This window comes from Condylura cristata, unplaced genomic scaffold (assembly GCF_000260355.1).
Source record: "Condylura cristata isolate star-nosed mole 26May11 unplaced genomic scaffold, ConCri1.0 scaffold00021, whole genome shotgun sequence".
NCBI classification, from domain to species: domain Eukaryota; kingdom Metazoa; phylum Chordata; class Mammalia; order Eulipotyphla; family Talpidae; genus Condylura; species Condylura cristata.
Window position 1 is genome coordinate 12,233,611 of NW_004567122.1, and position 27,606 is coordinate 12,261,216.

Consider the following 27,606-nt stretch of genomic DNA (forward strand, 5'->3'; position numbering starts at 1 on the left):
ATAACCAGAATAGAGGAGAATGAACTAGAAAGACCAAATACAAAGAAAGGGAGGACGGGAGGAGGAGGGAGAAGAGAGACAGAGAACATGAAAGAAAAGGAAAGAAAGATGAAGGAGGAGAAGAGGGAAGATAAGAAAAAAAGAAGGAAGGAAAGTTGGAAGGGAGGAAGGAGGGAGAGAGGGGGGAGGGGCGGACAGAAGGAAAAACTTTAAGAAGACGAAAACACAGAGAGAAGGCACAAATAATATGAAGACTAAAGAGGAAGAGTTACCGACATGCTGCAAATAAAAGAAAATGTGGTTGTTTCGACCAATTGTGTCAATAAGCTTGAGTCTTGGAAACAAGTGGTTATGTTCCTAGAAAAATGTGATTTGCAAAAGCAGTCTCAAGAAGAAAAAAAAAACAAACATAGCTTCTCACTTGGAATCTGCTTTCTTAACAGTAAAGTATGTATATTTTTCTTCCTAGCAATAAATGCATTTCCAAAATACTGTTTTAATGACAGCACTGTAATATATAACATTGTTTGATGATTAAGTTGTTAGATTTTTGCTCTTCCAAACCAGCAACGCTCTACTGTAAGCATCATATAAAAAGCCATTTTTTTTTTCAAAGAGCTTTATCTCTCCTTGGGAGAAGTTCTTCAAAGAAGAATTCTGGGTCAGAGATGTCTATTTTAAATTTTTGTTACACATTAAATGGTTATAATTTTTAAAGGTGTGAAGTGAAGCTATTCCTGGTAAAGAGAATAACAGGAACAAATTTAGTATTTACAGCAATTATAAAAGCCATCCTGAGAATGGCAATTAGTCCATGGAGTAGTTAAATCTAATATGACATTACTAAATTAAACTAGTAAGGAATATTAACAAATAATTATAGTAGGGCTGAGTGTGGACACTTAATATATTTTTTAAAGATTTATTTATTTGTGCATACAGAACTGGGGCACAGGCCAGAAGCACAGGGGTGGTGAGAGGATTCACCAGACACAGAGTGGGGAGCAGAACAGGCAGATCGAGGAAGTACAATGCTGAGGGGAGCAGTGGGCGGGTCAGGAGAGGTCTGCCACGCCATGTGGTCACCTCCAGGGCGGGTATCGAACTCATGCTGAAGTGGCTATAGCTTCTTAGTGCTGTGCTTTAACCCATTGTGCCACCAGGGAGGGCCCCAGACACTTAATATTTTATAATCATAAACATTAGTACAATGAATAAGCTCCTGAGTTGTGTTGCTTTTAAGGTACAGTGCAAATTGCAGGTTAGTGTACACTACAAACTGTTAAAGTAAGTTGGTGCAATTATAAACAAAGATTTCTACTGTCCAGGAATTAAGAACGGAGCATTATTTCAGTATGTGAATTCTTCATTTAAAAAAGCAGCCAATGTTGACTTACACTCAACTGACCCTCTAGAATATCTGAGAACTCTGGAAAGAAATGTTTTCTGTGTAAAAATCATGTCAAAGTGGAATAAATGCTGAGCTTGCACATTTCGAGGTATTAACTTAGAAAAGTTCTCTCCCGGTTTTTAATAAAGCCCTTCTGAAGATTTGCCAGTGAAACCATTAATGTGGAAATCTCTTAGATTTTGCTTGAGAAACTTGGAACTAGTACAGGGCAAGTGATTTGGTTTGATTTATTTTGTATTTTCATGTTAAAAAAATCGCTGTAAACTCATGGTTTTCGGTCAGTCCTATGCATACTGTTACTTCCTGAGCATTTTAATTTTTAAGAACCATCTGCACTTTCTGTTGGGTCTTTTGATTAGATACCATCCTCAGCCTTCAGATTTTCTCTGGTATGACTAGTTTTAGGATGACTGCCCTTGCATTTGGTCTTTGCTATGCTTGCAATTTTTGTGTTCATTCTGGCCTCTCCAAGATGTCCAGAACAGATCGTCCAAAACATGTCACCTTGCCAGCTGGGTTGTTTCAAGATGAGGTCTCCTGCAGGCTCAGGAGAATGCTTACCATTGCCCCATCTGCTTAGAACAATGAAGATTGGGGGCATTGTCCAGATGTAGGTTTATCTCCAGAAATAACTTTTCTTGATCAGAGAAGTTTCTTATCTATATGGCAGAGAGCATTTGCTTTTGTCACGTGAGTCCTCCTCCTTTCTCCCCTATGCCCCAAGCCCCTTAGCTCAAGATACAAAAACTCCGTTTGCCCTATTCACAGTGAAATGGACAGCATTTAATCAAATTTATTCTTACTTTCCCTACTAAGCTATCGGAGGTTAATGTGATTGTTTGACCAGCCAGAGAAGAACACAAAGGGGTAGAAAGGAGTTTCCCCTCTGTCCCTACAGGTAACATCAGTGGAGATTGTCTTTTCCCACAGACTTGGCAAAGGATGTATTTTTTCCCCCAATGGTAATATTTTATTGATTTTTTTAGTTTATTTTTACATCATTTTGTGCTTTTTTCCATCTCAGTTGTAATCCCCGTGGGCTTCCCAACACCAAATCACCCTGTGCCATCACCACATTCCCATGCACTTCCTTCTCCCCACTATTTTTGATCCCGTTCCCCATTTTACCCCCACAACATGTCTCTGGTATATAGTTATTTATCATTATTATTTTCTCACCTGGTCCTTTATATGCCTGCTATGAGCAAAACCATCTGGTATTTTTCCTTTTCTTTCTGGCTTATCTCACTAAGCATGATCTTTTCCAGCTTCCTCCATGTTGCTGCAAAAGGCATGTGTTTATTTTTTTGGTTGCTGAGTAATATTCCATTGTGTATATGTACCACATCTTTTTAATCCAGTCACCCACTTTGGGGCATTTGGGCTGTTTCCATGTCTTTCCAATTGTAAATAAAGCAGCAATAAACATGGGGGTGCAGGTGTCTTTTTTCAATCAGTGTTTTTGTGTCTTTTTGGGTAGATACCTAGGAGTGGGATTGCTGGGCCGTAGGGAAGCTCCATGTTTAGCAGTTTAAGGACCCTCCAAACAGTTTTCCATAGTGGTTGTACTAGTTTGCATTCCCACCAGCAGTGCAGGAGAGTTCCTTTTTCTCCACAGGCAAAGGATGTGTTTTTGTAAGGTGCAATCGATTGCGGAGATGTGTGGCAGGGGATTTACCTGTTGTAAAATGTAGCAAAGCTTAGTGGCCGGTTGGCAATGTTTGATATGTCAGATTTACTTAGTCATCTCAAAAATAAGGCAGTTGCTTCATGGAGGTATAGTTCAGGTCAAATTTACCTACGTCTGCTACCACCTTGAGGTTTTACTTCACTGCCAGATGTGAGCTATTGTACTGGAAGATTTTGTTGCCTTTTCTTGTTCTTTGCAGCGAAAGTAATTTGGAATGAATTGGCGATTTTATTCTATGATTCACAAATAAACAGGGTGGTTACTCATGTGCCTGTGGAGTGATTTTAATGACTCATGACAAATATGAGTCTTCATGGCAGATGACAGTGGTTGAAGGCCTGTTCTTTAGAGATGAATACATGACTTAGCTTAGCAGATCACTGGGTTTATACGCTCTTGGGACTGCACTTTTTTTCAGCCTCTGATAGCAGTGAACTTATTGTAGTATATGTAATTGTTAATTCTCAATGCTGAACAATGAAATTTACATGTTGTAAAGCAGTGAGATTCAATAGGGAGGAAGGGGAGAGAGGGAGGAAGGACGGGAGGAAGGAAGTCATTGCTTTCAAGATTATGGGGGGAAAAAAGGGAATAATTGGATGTTGACATTAGTTAAACCCTTCAAGGCAAAATATGTCATGTCAGAAAGTGAAAGACAGCTATCAGATGGCTTCACTTATTGGTAGACTTTAAGTCAACAAAGAAAATAAACTGGCAAAGCACAACAAAAATAACTCAGACTTTAGGGAAAATACACCGGTTCCCAGAGGGAATGGGGGATGGACGGGGGAGTGGGGGAGAAAGGGACCAGGATGCTGGCACAGGAGTCTTGGTGGAGGGTGAGAGAAGCATATGGTGGTGAGAAAACATATCCCCAAAATTATACAGACATATACAGGAATGATAAAATAAAATGTGAGAGGAAATGGTTTCTGGTTGCAGCACATTTTCCCAAGGAAAAACTCGGTTTTTTCCCCCCAAAAAACCGAGTCAAACTAGAAGGCTAAGGATTGGACTCAAAACTTAAATTCTCAGTCTATTACTCATTGCAAATGGAAGATGGGGGAGAAGGTGAATATTCGCTGGAGGAGTGCGTGAGACTTTCCAACAGAAGGCGGTGATAGAGAGTTAACAATCTCTCCTCCTCACAGCTGATATCAAAGTGTTAAATTGTGGAAGCACCTTAGAGGCCTGAGGACTTTTTCCCTGGAGGGGTCTATGGTTTCTCAGCAAAACAAAGCAAACAGGCAGGATAGTTTCTCTTTCCCCCAGTATTCTTTCCTCCTTGTTCACCGGCTGGAAGGTACGTGCACCTCTCTTGACTGTGACCCCTTGACGGCAGGCTGCTGTCACCTGCAGGCAGGGCCTCTGGCTGTGGAAGTGTCCCTTCTCCTGAAGCTCATTTTACCCTGATTCTTTCTGAGGCTGGTAGAGAGAAGAAGCAAACGCAGCTCACCGGGACATGGGCTCTGAACATCTATTGTTATATTTCTGTGTTACATGGGCTCTGACTATCTATCGTGATCTTACCAGGTGTGTTAGGATACTGTTGTTGTTTGGCTGCTGTGTGGCCTGAAATAAAGTGGACACCAAGAGATGCGTGTCCAAGAGCCTTAGGGTCTGGGAGAAAGAGCCTTCCCACAGGATGAGAGGTTCTGAACTGTAAGTCCAAGTGTAATGCTGGAGGTATTTATCAGGAATACCCTGAGAATCTCCCGGTCTTCTGGTCTCCTCCAGGAGTTCCCTTCTGTGGTTTCCAAGGACAGGTGTCTGGCTTTTAGAATCCTTATGATTGCAAAGGAGAACTGAAGTGGCTGATTCCTGGGGGCCAATAGAAATGAGGTATGGCTGGAGAGGCCCCTGGTGGAGGCTGCCCTGGAAGTGACCCCCGGTGGGTCTTTGGGGTTTGGTTTCAGAGCTGGATCGCAGCTGTCAAGGCATTAGCAGTCACAGCTATGCGGTTGTGTTGTTTCTCACCTTGTTGAGTTCTTTGCTGAGTGCACTTGCAAATTATTTTAAGTACATGATATCCATTTTCAGTTATTTTATATTGAGCCACAGAAGTGTGTGTGTGTGTGTGTGTGTGTGTGTGTGTGTGTGTGTGTGTGTGGTGACAGAGAGAGAGAGAGAGAGAGAGAACGCTGAAACACAGCTGAATTGGCTGGGAGGGAGAAGCAAGGAAATGACTTAATTGTTCCCCTGCACCCAAGCTTCTCTTTACCAAGTGCATCCCTGGTGGGAGTAGTCTCACCTGTCCATTGGCACCCTGACTTGTCATTTTTAGCATGTATGGAAGGAAGACTAGAGACTGAGTGAGATCAACAAAGTGCACTCTGCAGTGATGGCTGTCACTGGGACAACTCAGTGCCACTGCTGCTTCATCCCTGGAGGGTCTGTGTGTGTGTGTGTCTTTTACTTCTGTTTTCCCAGGGACATTTGGCAAATTGTGTCTCTGAAAAAAGCCCCATCATCTGCTACTGCATAAAGGCAGAGACCAACTTTGGGGCTAGACTTTAAACTGGATGCCTTCTTTGCTTTGTGAAGTTGCTAGTGTCCTTCGGAGGGAGGAGAGAGAGTGGAAAAAAAATAAAAGATTTATTCTCCGTTATGTGACACAATCAACTTAGGAACATTCAAATCGAAGTGCCGACAGCCCTGGAAAGATAAGGCTAACTGGTTCCAGCACGAGTCCTCTGGCTGTATTCCCTTCCATGACCCTGGCCTCAGAGAGCACAAAAGAGGAGATCCAGACCTGGAGCTTCTTCCTGGGGTGACCTTTCCTCTCCTGAGATCTCCCCAGAGTAGCCTTCGGCCAAGGGTGGGTGTGGAGGGCCTGAAGCTTAAAGATAAACACAGTTTAGACGCTTTGACTATTTTGCACAAGCCTAGGACTTCACCTGTGGCTCCCCTCAGAAAGCTCAGCCTGTCCCAGTGCTGCAGAAATGCCTGGGTGTGCACACTTACGCCTTTGGAAGGAATCTTCTAGGCTACTTTTGCCTAGATGCGATTTCCAAATCCAGTCCTGAGGGCTGGCATGTGTGCATGAGGGGGAGCTTCCCCCCAGCACACCCTCAGAGATGTGTGCTATGACAGAAGAGACAGAGCAGGCAAATTCAGGGTTATCCAAAGTGCATTCTCTCTCCTCTATCCCTGCAACTTCTTTTAGGAAAGAGTCTGTGTAGCTGGCTTTGACTATGTCTCCTCCCTCTGCAATATCCTGTGTACAGATGGTGGTGATCATTAAAATAAATCTTAACGCAGCGTAATATCCTGGAAAGGACTTAATTTGGCCGCCCAGACATAGCTGGGTTTCAAACCCACAGGCCCTATTAATAACTGTGAGACCTACATGAACTTTCTGGAGCCCAGTTTTCCACATCTATAAAATGGAGATAACTACGTGTCCTTCATGGTGTTGTGGAGTAAAATGAAGTTGGCACGTGAGCATCTTAGCGGTGTTTGGCACAGAGTAGGCACCTGAATCAGTCATGGGTCGCTCCAGGAAATTTTCAGTCACGGGACACCGGTGTGGACACTGGCATCCCGCCACCACGCATTCGTGTGTGTGGCATTTATGTGATGACGCTGTGCCATCTGCAGTGATGAAATTGCCTACAGTGTTGCTCAGCTGGTAGCTCCTTTGCTAAGGGACAGTTGTGGCCTTTTATTGGGCACTAACCAGGCACTAGTTGCAGGCTTGAAGGTGAAGGCTGTGCCCAGACCAGAGACCAATGCAAAGAAGAGCTTGTTTGTGAAAACTGAACCATGGAGGCATATGAATGTCACAAGCGACACAAATGTCAGGCCTCTCAAGGTCCCTGTTTACAGAGACTCGAGGAACGTGTGTGGAATGTAAACCAGATTGCTGCCTTCTCAGGGGAGATGGTGTTGCTGGAAGGAAGCTTCATAGGACCGAGGGTGGACCCTGGCCCTGCCTGCTCTGGGTCTCTGTCATGTTGCCCCCTGGGGGTGCCTCCACTCTTGGTGTTAGGCCTGTTTTGGGCTTTTCCTTCAGGCATAATGTTGGGACCCAGCAGAGTGGCAGGATGGTTTTTTTTTTTTTTTAAAGATTTATTTATTTGTACATACAGAACTGGGGTACAGGCCAGAGGCTCAGGGGTGGTGAGAGGCTTCACCAGAGACAGAGTGGGGAGCAGAACAGGCAGATGGACGAAGTACACTGCTGAGGGGAGCAGCGGGTGGGTCAGGAGATCTGCCACGCCATGTGGTCACCTCCCGGGCAGGCGGGAATCGAACTCATGCGGAAGTGGCTTTAGCTTCTCAGTGCTACGCTTTAACCCGCTGTGCCACCAGGGAGGGCCGGCAGGATGGTTTTAAGGAGCTAACCAGGAGAGATCACCTCACTGCAGTACTGGGTGTGGAAAGAAGCTGCTTCCCCCTGGGCACTGCAGCTTCTCCTTACCACCTGCAGTGCAGGTGGGTGCTGGTTGTGTATCTTCCCAGCCTCGTAATCTTATTTTTCGTATCATGGATCCTTCCATCTAACTCCTGTCTGTGACCCATTTCTCAAAATGATGTTTGTAGGCATATACAATAAAATGTGCAAGACGACAAAGAATAGCAATTAGATTGGAATACACTTACCAAAAGGTTAAAAACAAGGTGTGATAGTCATATTGTTACAGGGCACCCCAGTGTGAACTGGGCTGCCTGTCTGTGGGTCCTCAGCCGTGCGCCTAAAATTTAGTTGTACTGCAGGCACACAAGAAAGGGTCAATAGTGGGTTTATTTACAAAAGGGGAAAGGAAAAGGAACAACCCAGGGAAAGAGAGAGGGATTCAAGTTAATAGAGTATCTTACAACTTGACTGACTTGGACCTCTGGTAACAAACTAACTGCTAGCCCCCAGTCACGTGGTCCCAAGAGCCGTTTCCCGAACAAGAGAGCCCGTTTGACAAAATGGCACCTTATTTATCCCCCAAAGTCCCAGAATGCCTGCTTAGCTCCGCCCTTGGGTCCTCACAGTTCTCTCCCTGATGCTGCTGGGAGTTGTAGTTTCCAATCACTGGAGTAGGGGGTAAGGTCTAGAAAGCTGGAGTAAGGGGTGGAGTCCACAAGACTCTGCAGAGTTCCTTTAGGACATCCTTCCCCTTAACAATATAACTGTTTTATTGTTAACATAGAAAATCATAACCTAGCAGTGGGTCTCAGGCCCATCATCCTTTTGAAGAAATGATGACCATAAATAACATGTTGACATAGCTAAACCAACGCTAATGGGTTATGAAAGAAAAGTGTTTTCACTTGTAACGAAGTTAAAACTATTGCTCAACCTATTGAGGTTTGCTGGTTGTTTTGTCATAGAAGGAAATGCCAGAATATCTGTTAGAGGTTAGTGAAGATAGGTCTGTGTTCGGTAGCATCTTAGTCAAGGCCCATGCATGCATTCTCCAGCCCCGAACACCTGCCTTGCGGGTGGAAAGGAGTTCTGAGCCTTTTTATTCATTTTTTTTTTCTGGGACAGATATTTTGGGCTTGTAATAAAATCCAATTATAATTTCAGTCCCTGGTGAATTGCTATTACAGCTTCCACATGCTTTAATTGGGATACAAAGGACAGGTTTCCTTCCAATCTGTTTGTGAAGACCTATATTTCACGAGGAGGCCTTCGAGAAAATCCTCTTAGACAGAGAATTTGCCTAAGATACTGATTTCTCCCATCCAGTTACCTGGATCCCTTTCCAGGAAAAGTTCTTGCTTACAATGTTGACTTTTCCTGATTGGCAACATTTATTCACATAGGAGAAAATTTTGTTACCTGGGGAAGCTAGGAGGTTTAAAGACTTGTTTAAAAAAAAAGATTTATTTATGCATACAAAGAACTGGGGTACAGAACAGAGGTATGGGGGGTGAGAGGATTCACCAGAGACGAAGTGGGGAACAGAACAGGCAGATCGATGAAGTACATTGCTGAGGAGAGCAGCGGGCGGGTCAGAAGAGGTCTGCTGTGCCATGTGGGTCACCTCCCTGTCCAGGGATGGAACTCATGCTGCAGTGGCTGCAGATAGCTTCATAGTGCTGTGTTGTGCCACCAGCGAGGGCAGGTTAAGGAACCCTTTTGATAGGACTTTTTTTTTAAAAGATTTATTTATTTATTCATATAGAACTGGGGTACAGGTCAGAGATGCAGAGGGTGAGAGGATTCACCAGAGACAGAGTGGGGGGCAGAACAGGCAGACCAACGAAGTACACTGTTGAGGGGAGCAGAGGGCGGGTCAGGAGAGGTCTGCCGCGCCATGTGGATCTCCTCCGGGGCAGGTGGGAATCAAACTCATGCGGAAGTGGCTTTAGCTTCTTAGTGCTTTAACCCGCTGCACCACCAGCGAGGGCCTGATAGGACTTTTTTGAGGAAGTTCCCAAAGGAATTTTGTATGGGGTGGTAGAATGATAGGTAAGGCTTTCTAGAGCAGAGAGGGACCAGAGTTGAAAAGGGAAGGCCGAAGGGGCATGTGTGCATGGAAGCAGCGAGGGAGGGAGCTCTGGCCTGAGTGAGGACAGGGCGGGGTGATCCTGGAATGATGGACCCGCACCCATAGGCCAGGGACGCTGATATCACTGACAGGGGAAGTCACGCACGTCTCTTAATAGGATGAGATGAAGATATTTCTGACATGGAACTACAAACGATGTCTTGGTGCATAGGGGTTGGGCAGAAAACAGGGACAATAACTTCACGATCCCATAGCAAGACTGGCTGGGAGACCGTTACACACCTGGAGACCTTGCTGCCTCTATAGATCAATAGATCACCAAGGTTCTCTACCACTTTTGTAACTCCAGTAGAACTGGGGTTCAAAGGGAATTCACCATTTTTACAACAGTTTTATGTGTTCTTCTCTTCAGACAGTTGGAAACCACACAGGAATATTTGGCTGAAGGAAATTGCCTGTTAAGATATCAAAGCCCAATTTGCATTGGATAAAATGAAATGGGCAAAGGAGATGTTATTTAAGGCTTTGTATATTAAAGACCAGAACTCCACCTGAGCTCAACACCCCTGGGGCAAAAGGCAGGAGGAATATACCACAGGGCAGTGGGGGGCTGTGGGGGGAGTGGGTCTGTGGACTGTGGTGAGAACACTGAGTTGGTCCCCAATTTGCAAACGTTTTTCTCTGTGATGAGGCCACCTGTGTTTGCTAATTGGCACTCACTGAATCCCAGTTAGGCTTCTGTCCTCCCACAGAGACTGGCAGGCAGGGGCCCTCCCTTCCCTGCTGATTACCTGTTGGGGGGATGGTTACTGAACCCTGGAGAAAGCCACCCTGGGTGGTGAGACTGTCAAGAAGCAGGGAGGTGATTTCCATGTCAATGACAAAGAGGAGGCCTTGACATCGTCAAGTTCTCTGCAGTAAATGGCGAAACATACTCTTCGTGTGTAAAAACTTCAATGGAAAAGAACATCGATGCAAGTAGTAGGTGACAGAGAGAAGAGAAAGAAGATCATTTCCAAATCAAGCACCCAAAGTCACCCATCCCCTTCTGAGTAAATGCCCAGCCAAACAGGGTCAGCCCAAAGCGGGGCCACAGAGGCCCAAAAAGCTTGACACAGTGTAAGGCCCCTTGTGGTGGGGACCCACAGGAAAGAGCAGATCCTCACATGTCCCTCTGCAAACTGTGCCTCCTCCCCGCCGGTCTTCCTCTCTCCTGCCCCTTCCTCCCTTCTTGCTCTTTCCAGTCTTTTCTAAACTCACCTCCCTGCCCAGTTCCACCGTTCCTTAGGGTGGACACTCCTCTTTCCCTGGAGGTGACCCTCTTACATTACTACTGCTGCCGGTGGTGCTAGTGAGATCGTTTGTAGAATCAGTGGGTTTGGAGAGTGGAGTCTTGGGGTTCACTCTGGGACATGTTTCACCAGAGCTCTCCTTCATGGCAGGTGGTGAATTGTCCTGACGGGTTTCTCCATGAGACAGAGACGTTGGATATATATACATACATATATATATATATTTTTTATTATTACAAAAGTTTATTTTTACATCATTTTGTACATTTTTTTTCCATCTCAATTGTAATCCCCACGGGTTTCCCATCACCAAGTCAACCATTTGCCATCACCATAATCCCGTGCATTTCCCTCCTCCCACCCCGTTTTTGATCCCATTCCCCACTCCACCCCCACAAAATGTCTCTGTTCATTATTCTTGTTATTTTCTTGCCTGGTCCATTATACTCCTGCTATGAGTGAAACCATCCAGTATTTTTCTTTCTCTTTCTGGCTTATCTCACTAAGCATGATCTTTTCCAGCTCCATCCAAGTTGCTGCAAAAGACATGTGTTTCTCTTTTTTGGTTGCTAAGTAATATTCCATTGTATATATGTAGACGTTGGTTATATTTTAAAAGAGCAGGCTTGTTAGGGAAAAGGACAGCAAGGTACAGGACACTCACATAGACACAGCAGGCAGGAAGAGCTGCCCTGAGAGGGACAGGTTTGCTGGGAGAGACCTGCATGGTCGCAGGCAGGCGGCCTTAGGGGAGCGGCCTCCGCTGGGGAAGTCAGTACAGAGAAGCCCGGGCAGGTGTAAGTTACGGGCAGGCAGGAGGAAGAGAATGGGTGGAAAGAAGCACCTGCATAGTCGCAGGTGGGTAGAAAGACTGTTGCGCCTTTGTGGGGGAGGTTAGGTTTTATCATCTTCTCTCAGTAGGTGGGCGGTTTGTTCTTTGTTCCATATCTTCACCTCAGGTCTGAGCTCCTGAAGCTCCCAGTAGCTGTCTGATACCTGCTTGAGTCTTGTGCCCAACATCTAGGTGTTGGCACTTGAGTAGCTTAGCTCCTATAGCTGGGTTAATAGCTGTGTTAATCCCTGCTGCTCCCATCTCCAGCTCTTGACACTATGTGGGCCAGGTTTCTGGTCTTGGGGTGCCTCCTTTCAGTTTCTCTGTTGCCCTTCATCAGTAGCAATCCTTACCATCTATTTTTTTTTAAAGATTTATTTATTTCTGCCTACAGACCTGGGGTACAGGCCAGAAGTGCTGGGGCGATGAGAGGATTCACTAGAGACAGAGTGGGGAGCAAAACAGGCAGATGGACAAAGTACACTGCTGAGGGGAGCAGCGGGCAGGTCAGGAGAGGTCTGCCGCCCTATGGATCACCTCCAGACAGGGATCGAACTCATGCGGAAGTGGCTTTAGCTTCTTAGTGCTGTGCTTTAACCCGCTGCACCACCAGGGAGGGCACACTCCTTACCATCTTTACTGTGGGGTCTACCTGATAGTGCATGGAAAGAATCCACCTTAGTATTACAGGGCCCCCCAATGTGAACTGGGTTGCCTGTCTGTGGGTCCTCACCCGCGCGCTTAAGATTCAATTGTACTGTGGACACACACAAAAAAGTGTGATAATGGGTTTATTTACAAGGAGAAATGTAAAGGAATAACCCAGGGAAAAAGAGAGAGAAATACGAGTTAACTAGAATTTCCTACCAGTTCTGCTGACTTGGACTCCACCAGCACACTGAAGACCAATCGAGAGCCAAGTGACCAGCCACGAACCACCAGGCCAAGAGCCCCCCAGAGCCCACATGTCCGGTTTTACCCTAACCTGGCTGCTCAGCTCCTCCCTCACGTCCCCGCGTGCTTCTCCTTGGTATTGAAGGGATTTGTAGTTCCAGTATCTGGAGTGGGGGTGGAGTCCTTCAGACCTGTATTTGTTACATTAGGGCTATCAAGAAAGCAAAATCAACTTCCTTCCCTTACCTGATGTTGAGAACGGAGGCACTGACTTCAGGAGTGTCCAGAGACTTGGTGGGGAGAATCACAATATGTGGAGGCAGGCGGAATTTCCAGTTGGCAGGTCAAGTTCTGATGCCAACTGACTCAGTAAATTGGGATGCCGTTGTTCCTTGGCGAGAGCCAGCAAACTGGTTCCCTGCTGGACTGACGGGAGGGACAGGCAGCGGCCCCCCCCGAGGAGCATCGTGAACTGCCGGTCTCTGCATCTGGCTTCTGTGTGAGAGTTACCCCAGCCACACACCGGGTCTTCTTCCTTTTAGTACCAGTTATATGAGAAATTTTTCAGAGAAGTTGAGTGAGGAGGCCAGGGTTTTGTGAGGCAGCTTGGGGGAGCGAGCCCTGAGGAGGTGACAGCTGAAGTGGTGGTGGTAAATGACATTCCTGTGTCTCACTTGCTTCCAAGGGAGTGAGCGTAGAGGGTGAAGAGTGGAAGTCTAAGAAGGGCTGCTGCTCTCATAGTTGTTAGCTTGAGATCAGGCGATGATGCTAGGAACTGTAAAAGCTTTGCCCATGGAACGCCAGGCAGGGTAGGAAAGAGGTATGGGGGAGTCAAAGACAAGTGTGAGCCTAAAAAAACGATGCCAGGAGTACAGATGGCTTTTTTCTTTATAAGGTTTACTTACTTATGCATACAAGAACAGGGGTAGCAGGCCAGAGGTGATGGGGGGTGTGGGAGTGGTGAGAGGAGTCGCCAGAGACGGCGTGGAGAGCAGAACAGGCAGATCTACTGAGATACACTGCTGAGGGGAGCAGCGGGCAGGTCAGCTCCCTGGTGGCTGGATAGTTGATAGTGGCTGTTTTTAACTCCTGTGCCTCTAGGGAGGCCCTGCAGATGACTTTCCTAAGGAAATCTTGCTCTGAGGGAAATAAGATGCAGGAAGAGAGCAGAATAATCTCAGGATTAGGCCTCTCCCTGGTGGCACAACAGCTTAAAGCACCACAGTAAGAAGCTCTCCGAAGCCACTGCAGCAAGAGTTCAATCCCGGCCAGGGAGCTGACCCACATGGCACAGCAGACCTCTCCTGTCCTGCCCACTGCTCCCCTCAGCAGAGTACTTTGTCCATCTGCTTGTTCTGCTCCCCACTTTCTCTGGTGAATCCTCTTACCCACCACACCTCTGGCCTGTACCCCAGTTCTGTAAGCATAAGTAAATAAATCTTAAAAAAAAAAAATCTCAGGATTAAATTACTGAGGAGGTATTATACTAATGTGTTTTAATGTTTTTCAATTGCTTCTTTTAGTGATCAGAAATGACTGAACCATCAGAAAAAAACAATTCCACGCAAGAGGAACACCCAGGTCAAAGTTCTCCTGAGAAAAGCTGTCCAATTGGGCAGAAGCAGCTGGTAAGGTATATGGATATTCTGGTTCTGTGGTATTTGGGGAGTTCCCAGCTCTTGAATCTTTGGGGTACTCTGACTTGTTTGGGTGGATGGACTAAGTCATGTCAGGCAAGATCTCAGCTCATGGGGTGAGCGCTCCCAGGCTGACGGGTGCAGTTAACTAAATAAACTAAGTGAACTGCAGAAAAGCCAGAAATTGTTTATTGTTTTGGCATTCATGCATTGAACATCTGCCCCTCATCTGACCCAAGTAAAGACCTCATTTAGTCCTGGTCAAAACTTTCCATATTTTTCTTTATGTCTGGCAAACCTCACTATTTCTTCCCCCTGCTAAAAAAAATATACCAAATTAAAAAAAAAAAATTCCCTTTGCCTTGTTTCCAGGTATAGAATTTTGTGCAGATGTCAGCACACAAATTGGGGGCGGGGGCTGTTTTTATTATTTTCTTCAAAAAGTCAATTTAAGAGTATATCCTACCCTCATGACATGTGTGGTATGGTGCACGTTTAAAGATGTTATCAGGGTCATTGAAGGATCTTTGTTGGTTCTGTTCTCCATTTAATTTCAAATTATAAATATCCTCCCAATGAGATTTCTGAGAATATTCTAGAAAGTCAGGTAGCACGGTTTCTTCAAATTTGGTCTTGACAGTGGATTCTTAAAGCTGTGTTTGACAGAGGCACCCTCATGGAGTGACTCTGAGTGTGGGGTTTGGGGTGGGGGTCCCTTAACCCTGGAGGGGAGAACTGTGTGGAGTCTCCCCATGGTTTCAGGACCAAAGCACAACTTGCTGGCTTCTCTAGCTAAAACCTGTGGGAGGTGTCCATGGCCTTTTACAGGTATATTCAGGTGTGCATCCTGTATCTCACCTGACTGGTTTTTACACTTTTGTGAGTTTTATACCATACATTTCTTTATTCAGAAAAAAAATAACCTACTTTGACAAAATTTACATCGTTTTGGAAACTTCATCTGATAAAGTTTTACTTCTCTAGATGAAAACATTTAGACTTTCATGTCACAAATTCAGACTTATGGGGAATTCTTTTTGATATGTCAAACCAGTAAAAAGATGCAGTTCTTAGACTTGATCTTTTATTTGTTTCATAGCAACAGATCGAGAGGCAGTTAAAATGTTTGGCATTTCAAAACCCTGGACCACAGGTAGCAGACTTTAATCCTGAAACAAGGCAGCAGAAAAAGAAAGCCCGGATGTCAAAGATGAATGAGTACTTTTGTGCAAAACACAAGTAAGGCATGATTTGCTCTGTTTGATCTGTGAGTTTATAATATGTGTGAATTCTCCTTGACAGAGTCATTAAAGGTGGCCTTTTTTTTTATGGGTTAGCAGTATTTTCTATAATACAATGTCACCCATGTGACATTGGACCTAGACTATAACCTCAAAATGGAATCAGTTTTTTAAAAGAATTCAGAAGCCCTGAGATGAAATTAATGTCTTAGTAAGGTGATTAACAGTAAGAAGAGGCATCACTTGAAAGAGAAATAATAGAATATTGGGAATGGATTCAGTTCTCAAATAGGCACAGAACAATCATGAAATATAAGGGTTGTTAGCACAGCAGAAGTAGAAACTAAGCAAAACACCAGGAAAAAGTTGATCCATTTAGTGACATTAAAATGAAGAATTTGTTTGTTAAAAGACATTGTCCCAAGGCAGCTTCACCCTTCCTTGGGTGAGGCCAGGAACCTGGAACCTCCTCTTTCTCTGGGGACCACTGTGTTATAATACCTGCCCCCCATGCGTGGGAGACAATCACAAAGTAGGAGAAGGTATTTAAGATTTCAAAGATCAGATCAGAATATAGACAGAATCCTACAAATCAGTATGGCAAAGTTCATATCCTAAGAGAAAAATAAGCCAGACAACCAACAGACATTTCACAGAAGAGAAGAGTAATAACACCCAGGATACTGAGCCTCGTTAGTGTAAGGTGAAAAAGCGATTCACGCCTCAAAAAGGCAAAGAGGTTAGTCAGACAGTGTCATTGTGCGTGGGTGCAAAATGGCACCACCCCTATTTAGCTTGCTGTTACTTACATTCATTGTAGGCTAACATCTTCCCTCCTGCATGATACCCCAGGAAAACTTGGGCATGTGCAACAGAATATGTATTCCAGAAGTTTCATAACTTTTTAAAAAATTCTTTCTTTTTTGTTTTATTTTTAAATATTTATTTATTTATGCATATAAGAACTAGGGTGTAGGCCAGAGGTGGGGGGGGGAATGAGAGGGTTCACCAGAGACAGAGTGGGGAGCAGAACAGGTAGATCTACTGAGAAACACTGCTGAGGGGAGCAGCGGGTGAGACAGGAGAGGTCTGCTGTACCGTGTGGGTCAGCTCCCTGGCCGGGGATCGAACTCAGGCAGCTGTGGCTTCACAGTGCTGCACTTTAACCCCTTGGGCCATGAGGGAGGGCCCCAGAAGTTTTATAACTTAATGGCAAAGTAAGTAAAGTAGTAATCTTCCAATGTCCACCTGTAATAAAAAAGATAAGTAACACATATTCTTACATGGGATATATAGAGAGAAGGGAAAATGAGTGGTTACAGCTACATTACTGTGAAGGATGAATCTCAGGCTGTGGTGTATTGACAGAATAGAAAAAAGAAATTGCAGAAAAGGAACAGCAACACGCCTGGAGTGACCTAGCCATGTGGCAGCCTTGGTGGAGTGGGGCTTTCATTCCACAGATGAAATACTTCCAGTGTAGATTGTCATCGGGAGTCATTCCTCCAAAGTGTGATAAGGAACCATAATGAGTACATGTAATGATCCCCAACCTTCTTCCTGCTTTGGTAGCAAAAGGAAGGGGCTGGAGCTAGAGTACTTACCTGAAGAGGAAGAGTATTTAGCTAAAATAGGCAGTGGATGGCTGTGCCCACTGAGAAATAAGCAGGCTATAGTGTAATCAAGAAGGCATTTGAGGGGCTCTCTGCAGGTACAAGGGCTTGAGTCTCAGCACTACGAAGCTTCTAGCTGCCACTGTAGCACAAGTTCAATCCCTGGGCAGGGAGCTGACCCACGTGGCGCAGCAGACCTCTCCTGTGTCACCTGCTGCTCCCCTCAGCAGTGGATTTCAGTACATCTGCCTGTTCTGCTCCTCAGTTCTTGTATGCATAAATAAATAAATCTGTATTTTTTTCAAAGAAGAAGGCATTGGTTTGAGTATAGGGCTCTTCCAAGCTGTGGTCCACCCGAGTCAAGGTTCAGGGGGTCAGGAGTCCAGGGGACTGGTCTAAGTTCTAAGTCTAAGATTGTTGGACATTCTGGGCTGGTGAAAGGAGTCTTCAGGCAGAGAAGTGCAGTGTAGAGTCTTTGGAACAATGACAGTGGCGCTGGCCTTCCTGTTGTTGTTGTTTTTTTTTTTTTTTTTTTCCCCTAGCCACTGATAAAGAGAGAACAGGGCCTTGATGTTCTACCCACATCAGTTTAACCTCAATACAGAGAAATCACGAGTGCACAATCTCTTATGGTTGCTGATAGGGAGTTGAGTCTTTTATCTAGAAACCTCTTTATGACAGTTAGAGACAAGAAGGAATCTGACTCGAAATAGGTTCCACAGCCCCTAATTTCACCACAGTAGTTTAGGGGCAGCCTTTAAAAAAATTCAACTGGTCTTACTGTTCTGAGAGCAAGCTGCAGAGAGGGACCATTGTCTCTCCGAGGCTTTAGGCAGCCGGTGATTATTTCAAAATGCTTGGTTTGGAGAGGAAGGTGAAATTCTTGTGATAGCCTTTGTCTCCTGCACATGTTGTCAAGGCTGACAGAGAACGTGTGTGAGGTTTGGAAGCTTTGCTGGGACAGAATCGCATGCCTTCCCTCAACTTGGGATGGATTCTACCCTCTTCTTCACCTACTTTCTCCAGACCACTGGGTAAAAATCAGAATCAGAAAGGGAGCAGAGCAATGGCCCTGGGGACTGAGCCAAGGAGTGTTGTTTTTAAATGAGGGTGGTGTCCTAGCTGACCTTTCTGATGTTTATCTCGGGTCATTCCAAAATGTAATTGCATTTGCCATATCGCATGTTCTTAAGCATTACAAAGAGTATACTTTACAGGGGAAAATTCCATCAAGGGTGGTCATTTAGAAGGACACAGGAGACATTTGTAGGCAGAAACTTGAATCAGCCAGCCCTCATAATTTGTTTAGGTGCAATATAAGATTCCTAGTAGGCTGGGAAATGCAAGTCCGTGCTGGGTTGACCCAATTTCTGGGGATGTCACCACCATGTACTGTTCTGAAGTGCTGCCGGGTAATGTTTCCTCAGAGCTGAGGACGAATGTGGCTACAGGGCCACATTCGCTCCCTGCTGAGGGATGTTGCCCACCATGGTAGCGCCATTCTTGTCTTGGCAGAGTGATGAGGAAGTATGACAAGAGCGGCCGTCTCCTCTGTAACGACGCCGACCTGTGTGACTGCCTGGAGAAAAACTGCCTGGGTTGCTTTTACCCCTGCCCCAAATGCAACTCCAACAAGTGTGGGCCGGAATGCCGCTGCAACCGACGCTGGGTGTATGACGCCATCGTCACGGAATCTGGAGAGGTCATCAGCGCGCTGCCGTTCAGCGTTCCTGACTAGGGGCTGCCCATATGGACAGATCTGTTTGCTCTTCTTGACACTTAAGTCAACCCTTTCTCTCAGTGAATTCTCCGTATTGGGGGAAGTGCTGGATAAACATCCTCAAGACTCGTGTTCTCGGAATTTGTGGAACCATCTGGAGAAATGCTGACATCCCTCCACCCTCTCTTACCACCACAGAATGTCACCATGAGTGGGTCTCTCACCAGCACCCCCATCTCCACAAAGTCCTCAAATGAAAATTCCTTTTCTTCTCTGCTTTTCCTGAAAAAAAATGCAGTTTTAAGATGTTCAGTATTCTGTCATTTTTTTCTTACATAGACACAGAAGCAAAATTTTATTTTGTAGTTCCCATCAATTTTTACACATTGCTCGTTCTAAGTCAGAATTGTCGTTGAGGGTTTTTGGCAAGAGGGAAATGTTGTGACTTTGTACTGTATGTCCACAACATTCTTTTTTATTGTTTTAATAATATTAAAATTTGTTAAAGTAGTCTATCAAAATGTTTATTTTACATGAAAAATGGAGAAGTTAGGGCTAGCATACCCCAAAACCCTATGGTTTACTTTTTTTTAACTTTCAGGATCAGTATTTCAGAAATGTTTTCTAAGGGGAAAATTTAGATGATTCTGGAAAAGTTGACTGTTATGCTCAAAAATCGACAATTATAAGGAAAAATCAGTTAAGGCTGTTATCCACCTCCTACACAATATTCAACCCATATCTTGAAATGCAATAAATTTTTTTAAAAAAAAAATATTTATTTATGCACACAAGAACTGGGGTACAACCCAGAGATGCAGGGTGTGATGGTGAGAGGATTCCCCAGAGACAGAGTGGGGGACAGAACAGACAAATTAATCAAAGTACACTGCTGAGGGGAGCAGCAGGTGGGTGAGACAGGAGAGGTCTGCTGCCCTTGTGGGTCAGCTCCCTGGCTGGGGATCGAACTCACGCTGGGGTGGCTCCAGATAGCTCCACAGTTCCTTGCCTTAACTAACCCCTGGCATCACCAGGGAAGATCACTTTAAGTGCAGTATTTCCACCATTCTCATTATGGAGTGATGCTTCAGGAATATATACTTTCCCTAATTATTTTAAATTTCTATCAGCTTCTCTGTGATTGGTTAATTCTCAGTGGTCTTATTTAATCTGCTACTGTGTTTAGAGTCTTCCTGCATCACAGCTCTTATCAAAGACTCCCACAGAGATCTAAGTCAAAGAACCCCGCCCTTCTCCAGGAACATCCTCTGTCTCTGATTTTGGAGCATTTGATTAACCTTCCTTGGAGTTTGTTGCCCTTATCTCTGAAAGTCTCTTTCAATTCTCCCAAAGTTCCTGTGTGCACTATTCCTAAAGCTCCCAAACTAATGCTAACTCACCCTCTGACTCAAAACTGAAGCGGGGTAGGGTCCACATTTTGAGAACCACTCATTTAAGTTCTGTGGCTATCTAATGTATGTAAATGTTTGAACAGAATCATTGAATGCTTTAAAAAAAATAGTAAGAGCATTTGCTCCAGGTAAACTTGACATGTTACTCAGGGTTTATTTTCCTCTATAGTCATTTTCAAAACGCCTATTTCTGCAGATCCCACACTCCTCTATGTGCTGGGGAAGAACTTAGGCTGCTTTCTGCAGAAATAAGGGCTTCCTCAATCCAGCTTGCTTTTAGTCAGCATTTACTGAGAGCCAGGCAATATGCTAAGTGCTTCCAGTTCATTCCCTTTCCAGGTCACAGCCTGGGGCCTGTCCCTAAGACACAGCTGCCCCAGACCAGTCAAATTTAGAATGGGGACCTTTTTGGGTTTATAATTTCTTTTGTTTGTGGAATAATTATTATTTTGTGACTGACTGACCAAATGAATTGCCTTATTGTTTATCTGTTTTAGAATCATAGAATTTTAAAGTTAAAGGGAAGCTGACAGCTCCTTTAAAACAATGAGTTAGTCACTGCTCTGTGCACGGTCAGGGCTGGACCTTTGGGACAGAGAAGTTCACAAGGCTCCTGTCTTCAGGCAGTTTTAGAGTCTAAAATCTTTTTGTTGTGTGTTTGTTTTATTTTTACAACTGCGAGAATTGATGTGAAAGACCAAACTGACACCATGACAGGCTTCAGAATGCTTCTGAACCAACCAGGCCTAAGTTTTGGTTATCAACAAGGCTCCAAGGCCAAGTTTAACTGTAAATGTCTTAATCTTGCTCAGCCCATAGCAACAGCCAATTAGCAAGGAGGCAAGTGACCAGTACATATCAGGAAAACACCAGATGTACTAAGGTATGCAGCCGGTAGTGAAGGTCACATCTTACATGCATAGATCAACGGGGTTAAGACAAGATAACTTTGTTCAATGTCCACCAATCAATGTACTGCTGAGCAAAAACTCTCCTCTGCTAGGCTGAAACTCCCCTCTTCTGTAGTAAAAACCCTGCCTTCCCTGAGCTTGGGGCTCTCAATTTCGGCCGCTGCGTCGCTGTATGTTGGGAGCCCAGGCTGGAGATTGCAATAAAGACCCTAGTGCACTTTGCATGGGAATCGCTCCTTGGTGGTCTTTGGGAAACTAGAAGCCTGGCACAAAAGATGCAGGTTTGAACCTAACACCCTGTGTTCTTTCCATGACATTAAGTATTTTCCAAATGTGAGTGACCATAGAACTCATCCAGATGCTTTGAAAAATATGTTTCTGAGCTCCAGGCAAGCTCTCAGGAATCAGAACCTTAGGGATGAGGCTTGGGAGTCCAGGTTTTGAAACAAGCAACCTAGGTAAGTTTCATTAGCTGGTGAGATGGAGAAAACTTTCTTTGTCTCTATGTTTCCTATTTTAAAATAAACTCAGGCAAATTAACGTTATAATCCTGTTCCCTTTTGTCGCCTCTCATCACCCAGTCTTAAATATTAGGTGAGCTAATCTGCTTTACAGTGATTTGGTTTAAAAAGTTTGTTGGCAAATTATACTGGCGAGTTTTCAAGTAAAGTGAAAAATAAAATAAAAAAACTACAGACAGCTCAGACCGATTTTAGGAAAAACTTGCAAAAAGTCCGAAGAAGTCCTCTGTTTTTGAAATCAGGTTGTTTCATCTTTATCTAATGCCAAGTCTATGCCTTTTTAAAAAAGCCTCCTGCACTAAAATGATCAGTGCAAAAATAATTTATGTGCATTGTCAGAAATTCATTTTGCAAGTGTCTAATTTTATCACAAATGAGTAAAAGGTCTTTAGTTATTTGAGCCAAATTCAGATTAACCAGGAACATAGCTACGGTATCTGATTACATTAGCGAAAAAAATTGTCCTGTCAGGGTAATAGGGTTTTCTTTCAGTTCTGATGCTGCATCTTCATGAATATGTGAAGTATTGGTAAGAGAAGCTCTTTCACAGAATGTCATTTAAATATAAGCTGGTACACACTGAGAGTTAGACAAGTTGCCTGTGACCGTTCATGTCATATCACATCAACTGGCCCAATAACTTTGTCTGGGTCTAACTGGTAAGAACTTAAGACTACCCATGCCGAGCCTGAGACAGTTCCACAGCTCCCCCTTTCCCCAGAAACAGCGTCCTGGGTGCACTGCAGATAGAATCTCTGGGATGCTATTCACAGAAAAATCACCTCACCTCTCCTTGGTGTTTACTTGCTTTTCTAGAAAGTGAACGATGTTGAGTTGGATATTTTGTGGGTGCAGAGAATGTAGTTTTATAGCATCTGGTGATTTTAAACATTCGGGCTCTTTGCTGCCAGCGTTGAGGCAATTTTCAAATACCTACAATGCCAACATCACCCCCTAGAGTTGTACTCTGGGCATTGCAACTGCTGTCATTTGCTGTGTGGATTTGAAAATTTTTATTGAAGTTAACACTGCATTATAAGATCATGTAAGTTTTAGTTGTACATTATTATAAATCAACTGGATTTCTTGATTAACATGTATTCAAACTTGGTAGATGCTAGACATTGAACACTTTAGAAGAGCTTATGTTCTTGTATAAAATGATTAAAAGAAAATCCTTACACATTGTTCCTTTCCCTTTGACTTTTTTCTTTCATTCTGTGTGGTATCTACAATAGCAGAAGATTGTTTGGGGCTATTTAGGACAGGAGTCAATATACAGTCTCACTGAAGCATCCTCCACCCCAACCTATATTTTAAACCTACATTTGGAATATTCTTTTTCATATTCACCATTTTGTGAAGTTCTGCTTTTCCCATTCTGTGGAAGGAATACAACTCTTCTCATCACTCTTCTGGGCCTATTGTGCAGTTTATTTGTACTGATTCCTTTCGCAGATTTCTCCTAACACCTCCTTTGTGTGAGATGTCTTTGTTCTTTTTAAATTGGTTAATGCTTTCTCAGACGTAATACAGGCAAGAGACAGAAGACTAGCTTGAATTCTTTTTCCTTTCATAGTGCTTTTAGTGACCCTTCACTCATCAGCACCACTTACCTACCACACTTAGTGGAGACTCAGGATGCAAGGCAAGACAATGAACCCTGGGACATTCAGATATTCAGATCTAAAGGAAACCCGGCCACGTATCACAGTGCCATTGTGCATGCCCAAGGCCTCAGTCCCTCTCTCCTCCTCTCTCCCTCTCTCTCCTTTCCCTCCTCTCCCTCTCTCTGTCAGGGCAGTCTTATGTTTGCTTTATTTACTTTCCAGAGATTTTAGCTGTATTCGGCAGGACTCATAAAGGGACCCGAACCTAGTCTTTTCAGAAGTGGGAGTCCCCTGTTGGGCTTTGATATCAAGGTCATGCTAGACTCACAGAGGAGTCCAGGATTACTTTCTCTTTTTTCTTCCCCGGAAGGCTTTCTGACATTTTTCTCCCTTAAACATTTGCTGGAGATTTGCCGGTAAGATATTTGGGCCTTATTTATAAGAAGGTTTTTAAATAATGCATTCATTTGCAAAAATAATATATTTGATTTGATCTTCATATCAATTTGGGAGAGTTGTAATTTTTCTAGATATTTCATTTGAATTATTACCTAAAATTTCAAATGTGTGAACATTAAGTTGTAGGAAAATCACCATTTTTTAATTATAAAAGGTTTGCTCCTAATTTTAATTACAAGTTAATAAAAGGAGAATATAAACCAGAACCCTCTCAAGTTAGTCGAAGTTGGATTTTCTTGCTTATCAGCAAAGCACCTAGCTAATAGGGTGCTTGTCCCGAAAATGGACAGAGGATTATATCCAGATGCCCCAAATTTGTTTCAGTAAACTTTCACAATAAATGTGTTACTGTTACAGGGCAGGGAGAGGGATCCCCTAAACCCCCACACCTGCCCATTCTAATTAAGTTCTGCCACATCAAGACAAAACATGTAAGACCTTTACTGGAAAGGAATATTAATACAATGAATGTGCAATACAGAAAATTCAAAGAATATAGTTTCTAAATCAATCACCCAAAGTTTTCCAGCCCCTCCAAAAAGGGATTGGCCCAAAGCAAGGCCTGAAAGCCGCCACAGTCTAAAGCACCTTCTGGAGGGGACCCATGGAAAAGGGTCAGAAACAGACAAGTCTGGGAGGAAAAGAGCAAAATCACAATCAAGATAAACACTGCCTAGTCGCCTCCCCATGGGTCTCTCACCCACATCTGCCTTCACCAGTCCAGGGTCAGGAAAAAAGCCCAGTTTCTTCATCACATGCTTGCTGCTTCTTCACATGTGTCTGCTCCACATGTCTCCCTCAGGTCTCCTTCTGGCTCCACCCTGCTTCCTTCCTCTTCAGTCTCCTCTCCAGATTCTTCTCCTTGCTCAGCTCCCCCCCCCCTCTTTGGGTGGGGCAGAACCTAGAACCTTCCCTTTTCTTGGGGACCATCCTCTTACATTACCTCTGCTTTCTACTGTAGTCTTAAGGCCTGATTTAAGAGGTCGACGCCAAGGCCCTACCACCTCTTCTTGACATTTCTGTACCCAGGGTAAGCCAGTGTGTGCCTTGTGAACAGGAGAGATGCGCTGTGTCTACAGATTGAATCAACTGACAAAGAGCACCAATTACTTAGCTGTGGACTGTAGCTAAACAAAGGCCAGAAGAAGAGAGAAAATGAAAGGGGAGAAAGGGAGGGAGGGAGAGAAGCCAAGAGCATTTCTTTGAACACCTTCAGATTCCCAAACTAGCTTTAAATTTTTTTAATGAAGTACTTGGCAGCTCGGAGCATTGAAATTATATGCCTTAGATAATTTTGGCATCTATTCTTGAAAGATGAGGATCTCTTGCACTTGGCAGTTCTTAATCCACCCTTCCAGAAGCTAGGTAGGAAAGAAAAAATTTTCATGAATGGCTTTGCCTCCCTCTGCTGGCCATTCACATGTACTTTCAGTTTTATCCAGAGCTGAAATGAAACCCCTCTCTCTCTCTCTTTTAGATTTATTTATTTGTTCATACAGAACTGGGGTACAGGCCAGAGGTGCAGTGGCGGTGAGAGGATTCACCAGAGACAGAGTGGGGAGCAGAACAGGCAGGTCAACGAACTACACTGCTGAGGGGAGCAGCCGGCAGGTCAGGAGAAGTCTGCCACACCATGCGGTCACCTCCCGGGCAGGCGGGAATCGAACTCATGCTGAAGTGGCTTTAGCTTGTTAGTGCAGTGCTTTAATCCGCTGTGCCACCAGGGAGGGCCAAAACCCCTGTCTTAAGCTCAGCTCCCTTCTCCTCCCCTCCCCTCTCCCTTGCAGGTCCTCAACTTGCCAAGAAAAAGGTCTACTTGTCATAGTGCTGTACCCCACAACTTGGTGTATGTAATAATAGTTGCTTCCTCTCCACCTTTCTTTCTTGCTTCTTTTCAAGGTGATCATCCCAGTGTAATCTTACACACACACACAACCCTTATCACAAAATTTCTTTGCTTAAAAACATTTAATGATTTCCCCATTGCCTACCAAATTAAGTATACCTATGCCACCACCCAGCATCCAAAGCTTCATGCCCCCTGCCACAGAAAGCTTTCCTGGCCCTTCTTCAGATGGCTTATCATTGTTCTCATCTCTGAACTCCTTAACTATATATGCTTTGTCATGGTACAACAAGGTGTTTGTGAAACTCTACTGTTTCCCTACTCTCTGGCGAGACCCTCATGGTAGTCTCTGCACTGCTGGCTTCCAAAAGACACAGCAAATACTTGTCATCTGAAGTCTGTGCAAGCCCCAAAGGCAGAATTTTGGCCTTTTGTATCCGGTGTCTAACACAGTGCCTGGTGCATGGCAGGCATAGTGCTCTGCGAATGTGGCTAAAGGAAGTGCCCAGAGCCCTGGTTGGCCAGACAATGCCCAGGGCAATGCTGTGGGCTGCGCCTCACGTGTTGGGGGTGATGGGTGGACACCTGGGCTCAAAGGCAGTGATTTTGTTAGGTGATGCACAGATACACAGTCACATATATAATGAATGTATGTATATAGAAGTGGTTACGTGCACTGTTTCTAAACTCCCACAGGGAAGTCGCGGTCCCCTGCAGTCCCTGGACCCCCGGGCAGGGCCCCCAGCAGGTGCGCGCGACCCTGCGCGGCGTGACCCTTCCGGCTTCCCGTCCGCCGCGGCCGCCATTGGCTGGGCGCGGAGCAGCTGACCCGCGGCGACCCGGCGTGGGAGCTTCCAAGATGGCGGCGTCCGCGGCTCCGATCCTGCGGGATAGCCCCAGGTAGCCGCCGGGCTGCACTCGCGGGAGCTGCCCCCGGGAGGGCGCGGGCAGGGCCGGCGCCAAGTGGCCCCCGATGGCGGTGGCCTTGGCGCCGAGGAGCGCGACGTCGGGCGGGGCGGGCGTGGGCTCCGGGTGGGGAGTCGGGGGCTCCGGGGGCGCCGGGCGGCCCGCGGCGCTCGGTGCCCACAGGTTCCCCTGGGAGGGCTCGACGGGGGCTCGCCTGCGTGGGGTCACAGTGCGTCCAGCAGCTGGGTCATTGCGACGGGCTGCGCGATCTGTCACTGGCCCCGAGTGTAGCATCACTAGTGGCCGGGCCTGCGGGGTGTCGCGTGGAGTCACGTGAACGAGCTTCCGCTTCCGCTTTAGGTTTTGAGAGTTTTTGATTGTGAGAAATGCACCATTGGTGTTGAAGGGTCTTTAAGATCTACTAGGAGTTCGTGCCCCTTTTCAGTCCCGACATAACACGCCCCAGGCCAGGGAGTTTGGGGCTCGTACGAAGGACCAGAATTTTGTGGCTGATTTTACTTTAGTTTTCATTTTATTTTTCGCTGAGCTAATTACTGTAGGTTCAATCGACTGCCCTTAGTGGTGATGTAAAGTTCTCTTTTTCAAATAAATTTACTTGGAGATGTCTCAGTTTAATCAAAAATAACTGCAGGTGGTGTTGGAATATGGAGAAAGGGTTTAGGTCTTAGGAGACTGAGTTATCTGTGTTCAAACTGGGCAAGAACCTCCTTGAAGGAAGTTGACATTTTATTGTTTTTATTTTTATTATTTTTTAAAAGTGTTATATATAATTTATTAGTTATTATTCTTTTATAACAGTTACTCTTTTTATTTTAAAGGGCAGTAGTTGTTCTTTTTTTTTTTTTTAAGTTTAAAGATTTATTTGTTCACACACAACTGGGGTACAAGCCTGAGGTGCAGGGGCATTGAGAGACTCCACCAGAGACAGAGCGGGGAGCAGAACAGGCAGATCGATGCAGTACACTGCTGAGGGGAGCAGCGGGCGGGCCAGGAGAGGTCTGCTGCGCCCTGTGGGTCACCTTCAGGACAGGGATCGAACACGCATTGAAGCGGCTGCTGTTGCTTGCAGTTCTGCGCTCTAACCCATTGCGCCACCAGGGAGGGCCGTCATTTTATCTTAACATATATTTTTATTTAT

The 27,606-nt window shown here is 44.9% G+C and overlaps 2 protein-coding genes across 3 annotated transcripts in view; both read left to right on the forward strand.

Moving 5' to 3' along the window:
* Positions 1-14,103: 14,103 nt before the first annotated feature.
* ARL14EPL (ADP-ribosylation factor-like 14 effector protein-like) lies at positions 14,104-18,800 on the forward strand. The gene is made up of 3 exons (XM_004686646.1): positions 14,104-14,199; positions 15,308-15,447; positions 18,578-18,800. Exons 1-3 carry the CDS (start codon positions 14,104-14,106, stop codon positions 18,798-18,800), a joined length of 459 nt encoding a protein of 152 aa, XP_004686703.1.
* Positions 18,801-26,386: 7,586 nt separating this feature from the next.
* Positions 26,387-27,606, forward strand: part of COMMD10 (COMM domain containing 10) — a 117,251-nt gene continuing 116,031 nt past the window's right edge. For both annotated transcript variants that reach the window (XM_004686647.2, XM_012727707.1), the window contains exon 1: positions 26,387-26,441. In XM_004686647.2, the coding sequence (XP_004686704.1) occupies positions 26,401-26,441 (41 nt within the window). In that variant the 5' untranslated portion in view covers positions 26,387-26,400. The remainder of the gene's footprint in view (positions 26,442-27,606) is intronic.

What these genes read in the sequence shown, in the direction of transcription:
- ARL14EPL (XM_004686646.1), top strand. Translation starts at nt 14,104, where the DNA reads ATGACTGAACCATCAGAAAAAAACAATTCCACGCAAGAGGAACACCCA. An exon ending in CAATTGGGCAGAAGCAGCTG is followed by an intron (nt 14,200 to 15,307) that starts GTAAGGTATATG and finishes TTTGTTTCATAG; the next exon opens with CAACAGATCGAGAGGCAGTT. An exon ending in TACTTTTGTGCAAAACACAA is followed by an intron (nt 15,448 to 18,577) that starts GTAAGGCATGAT and finishes TTGTCTTGGCAG; the next exon opens with AGTGATGAGGAAGTATGACA.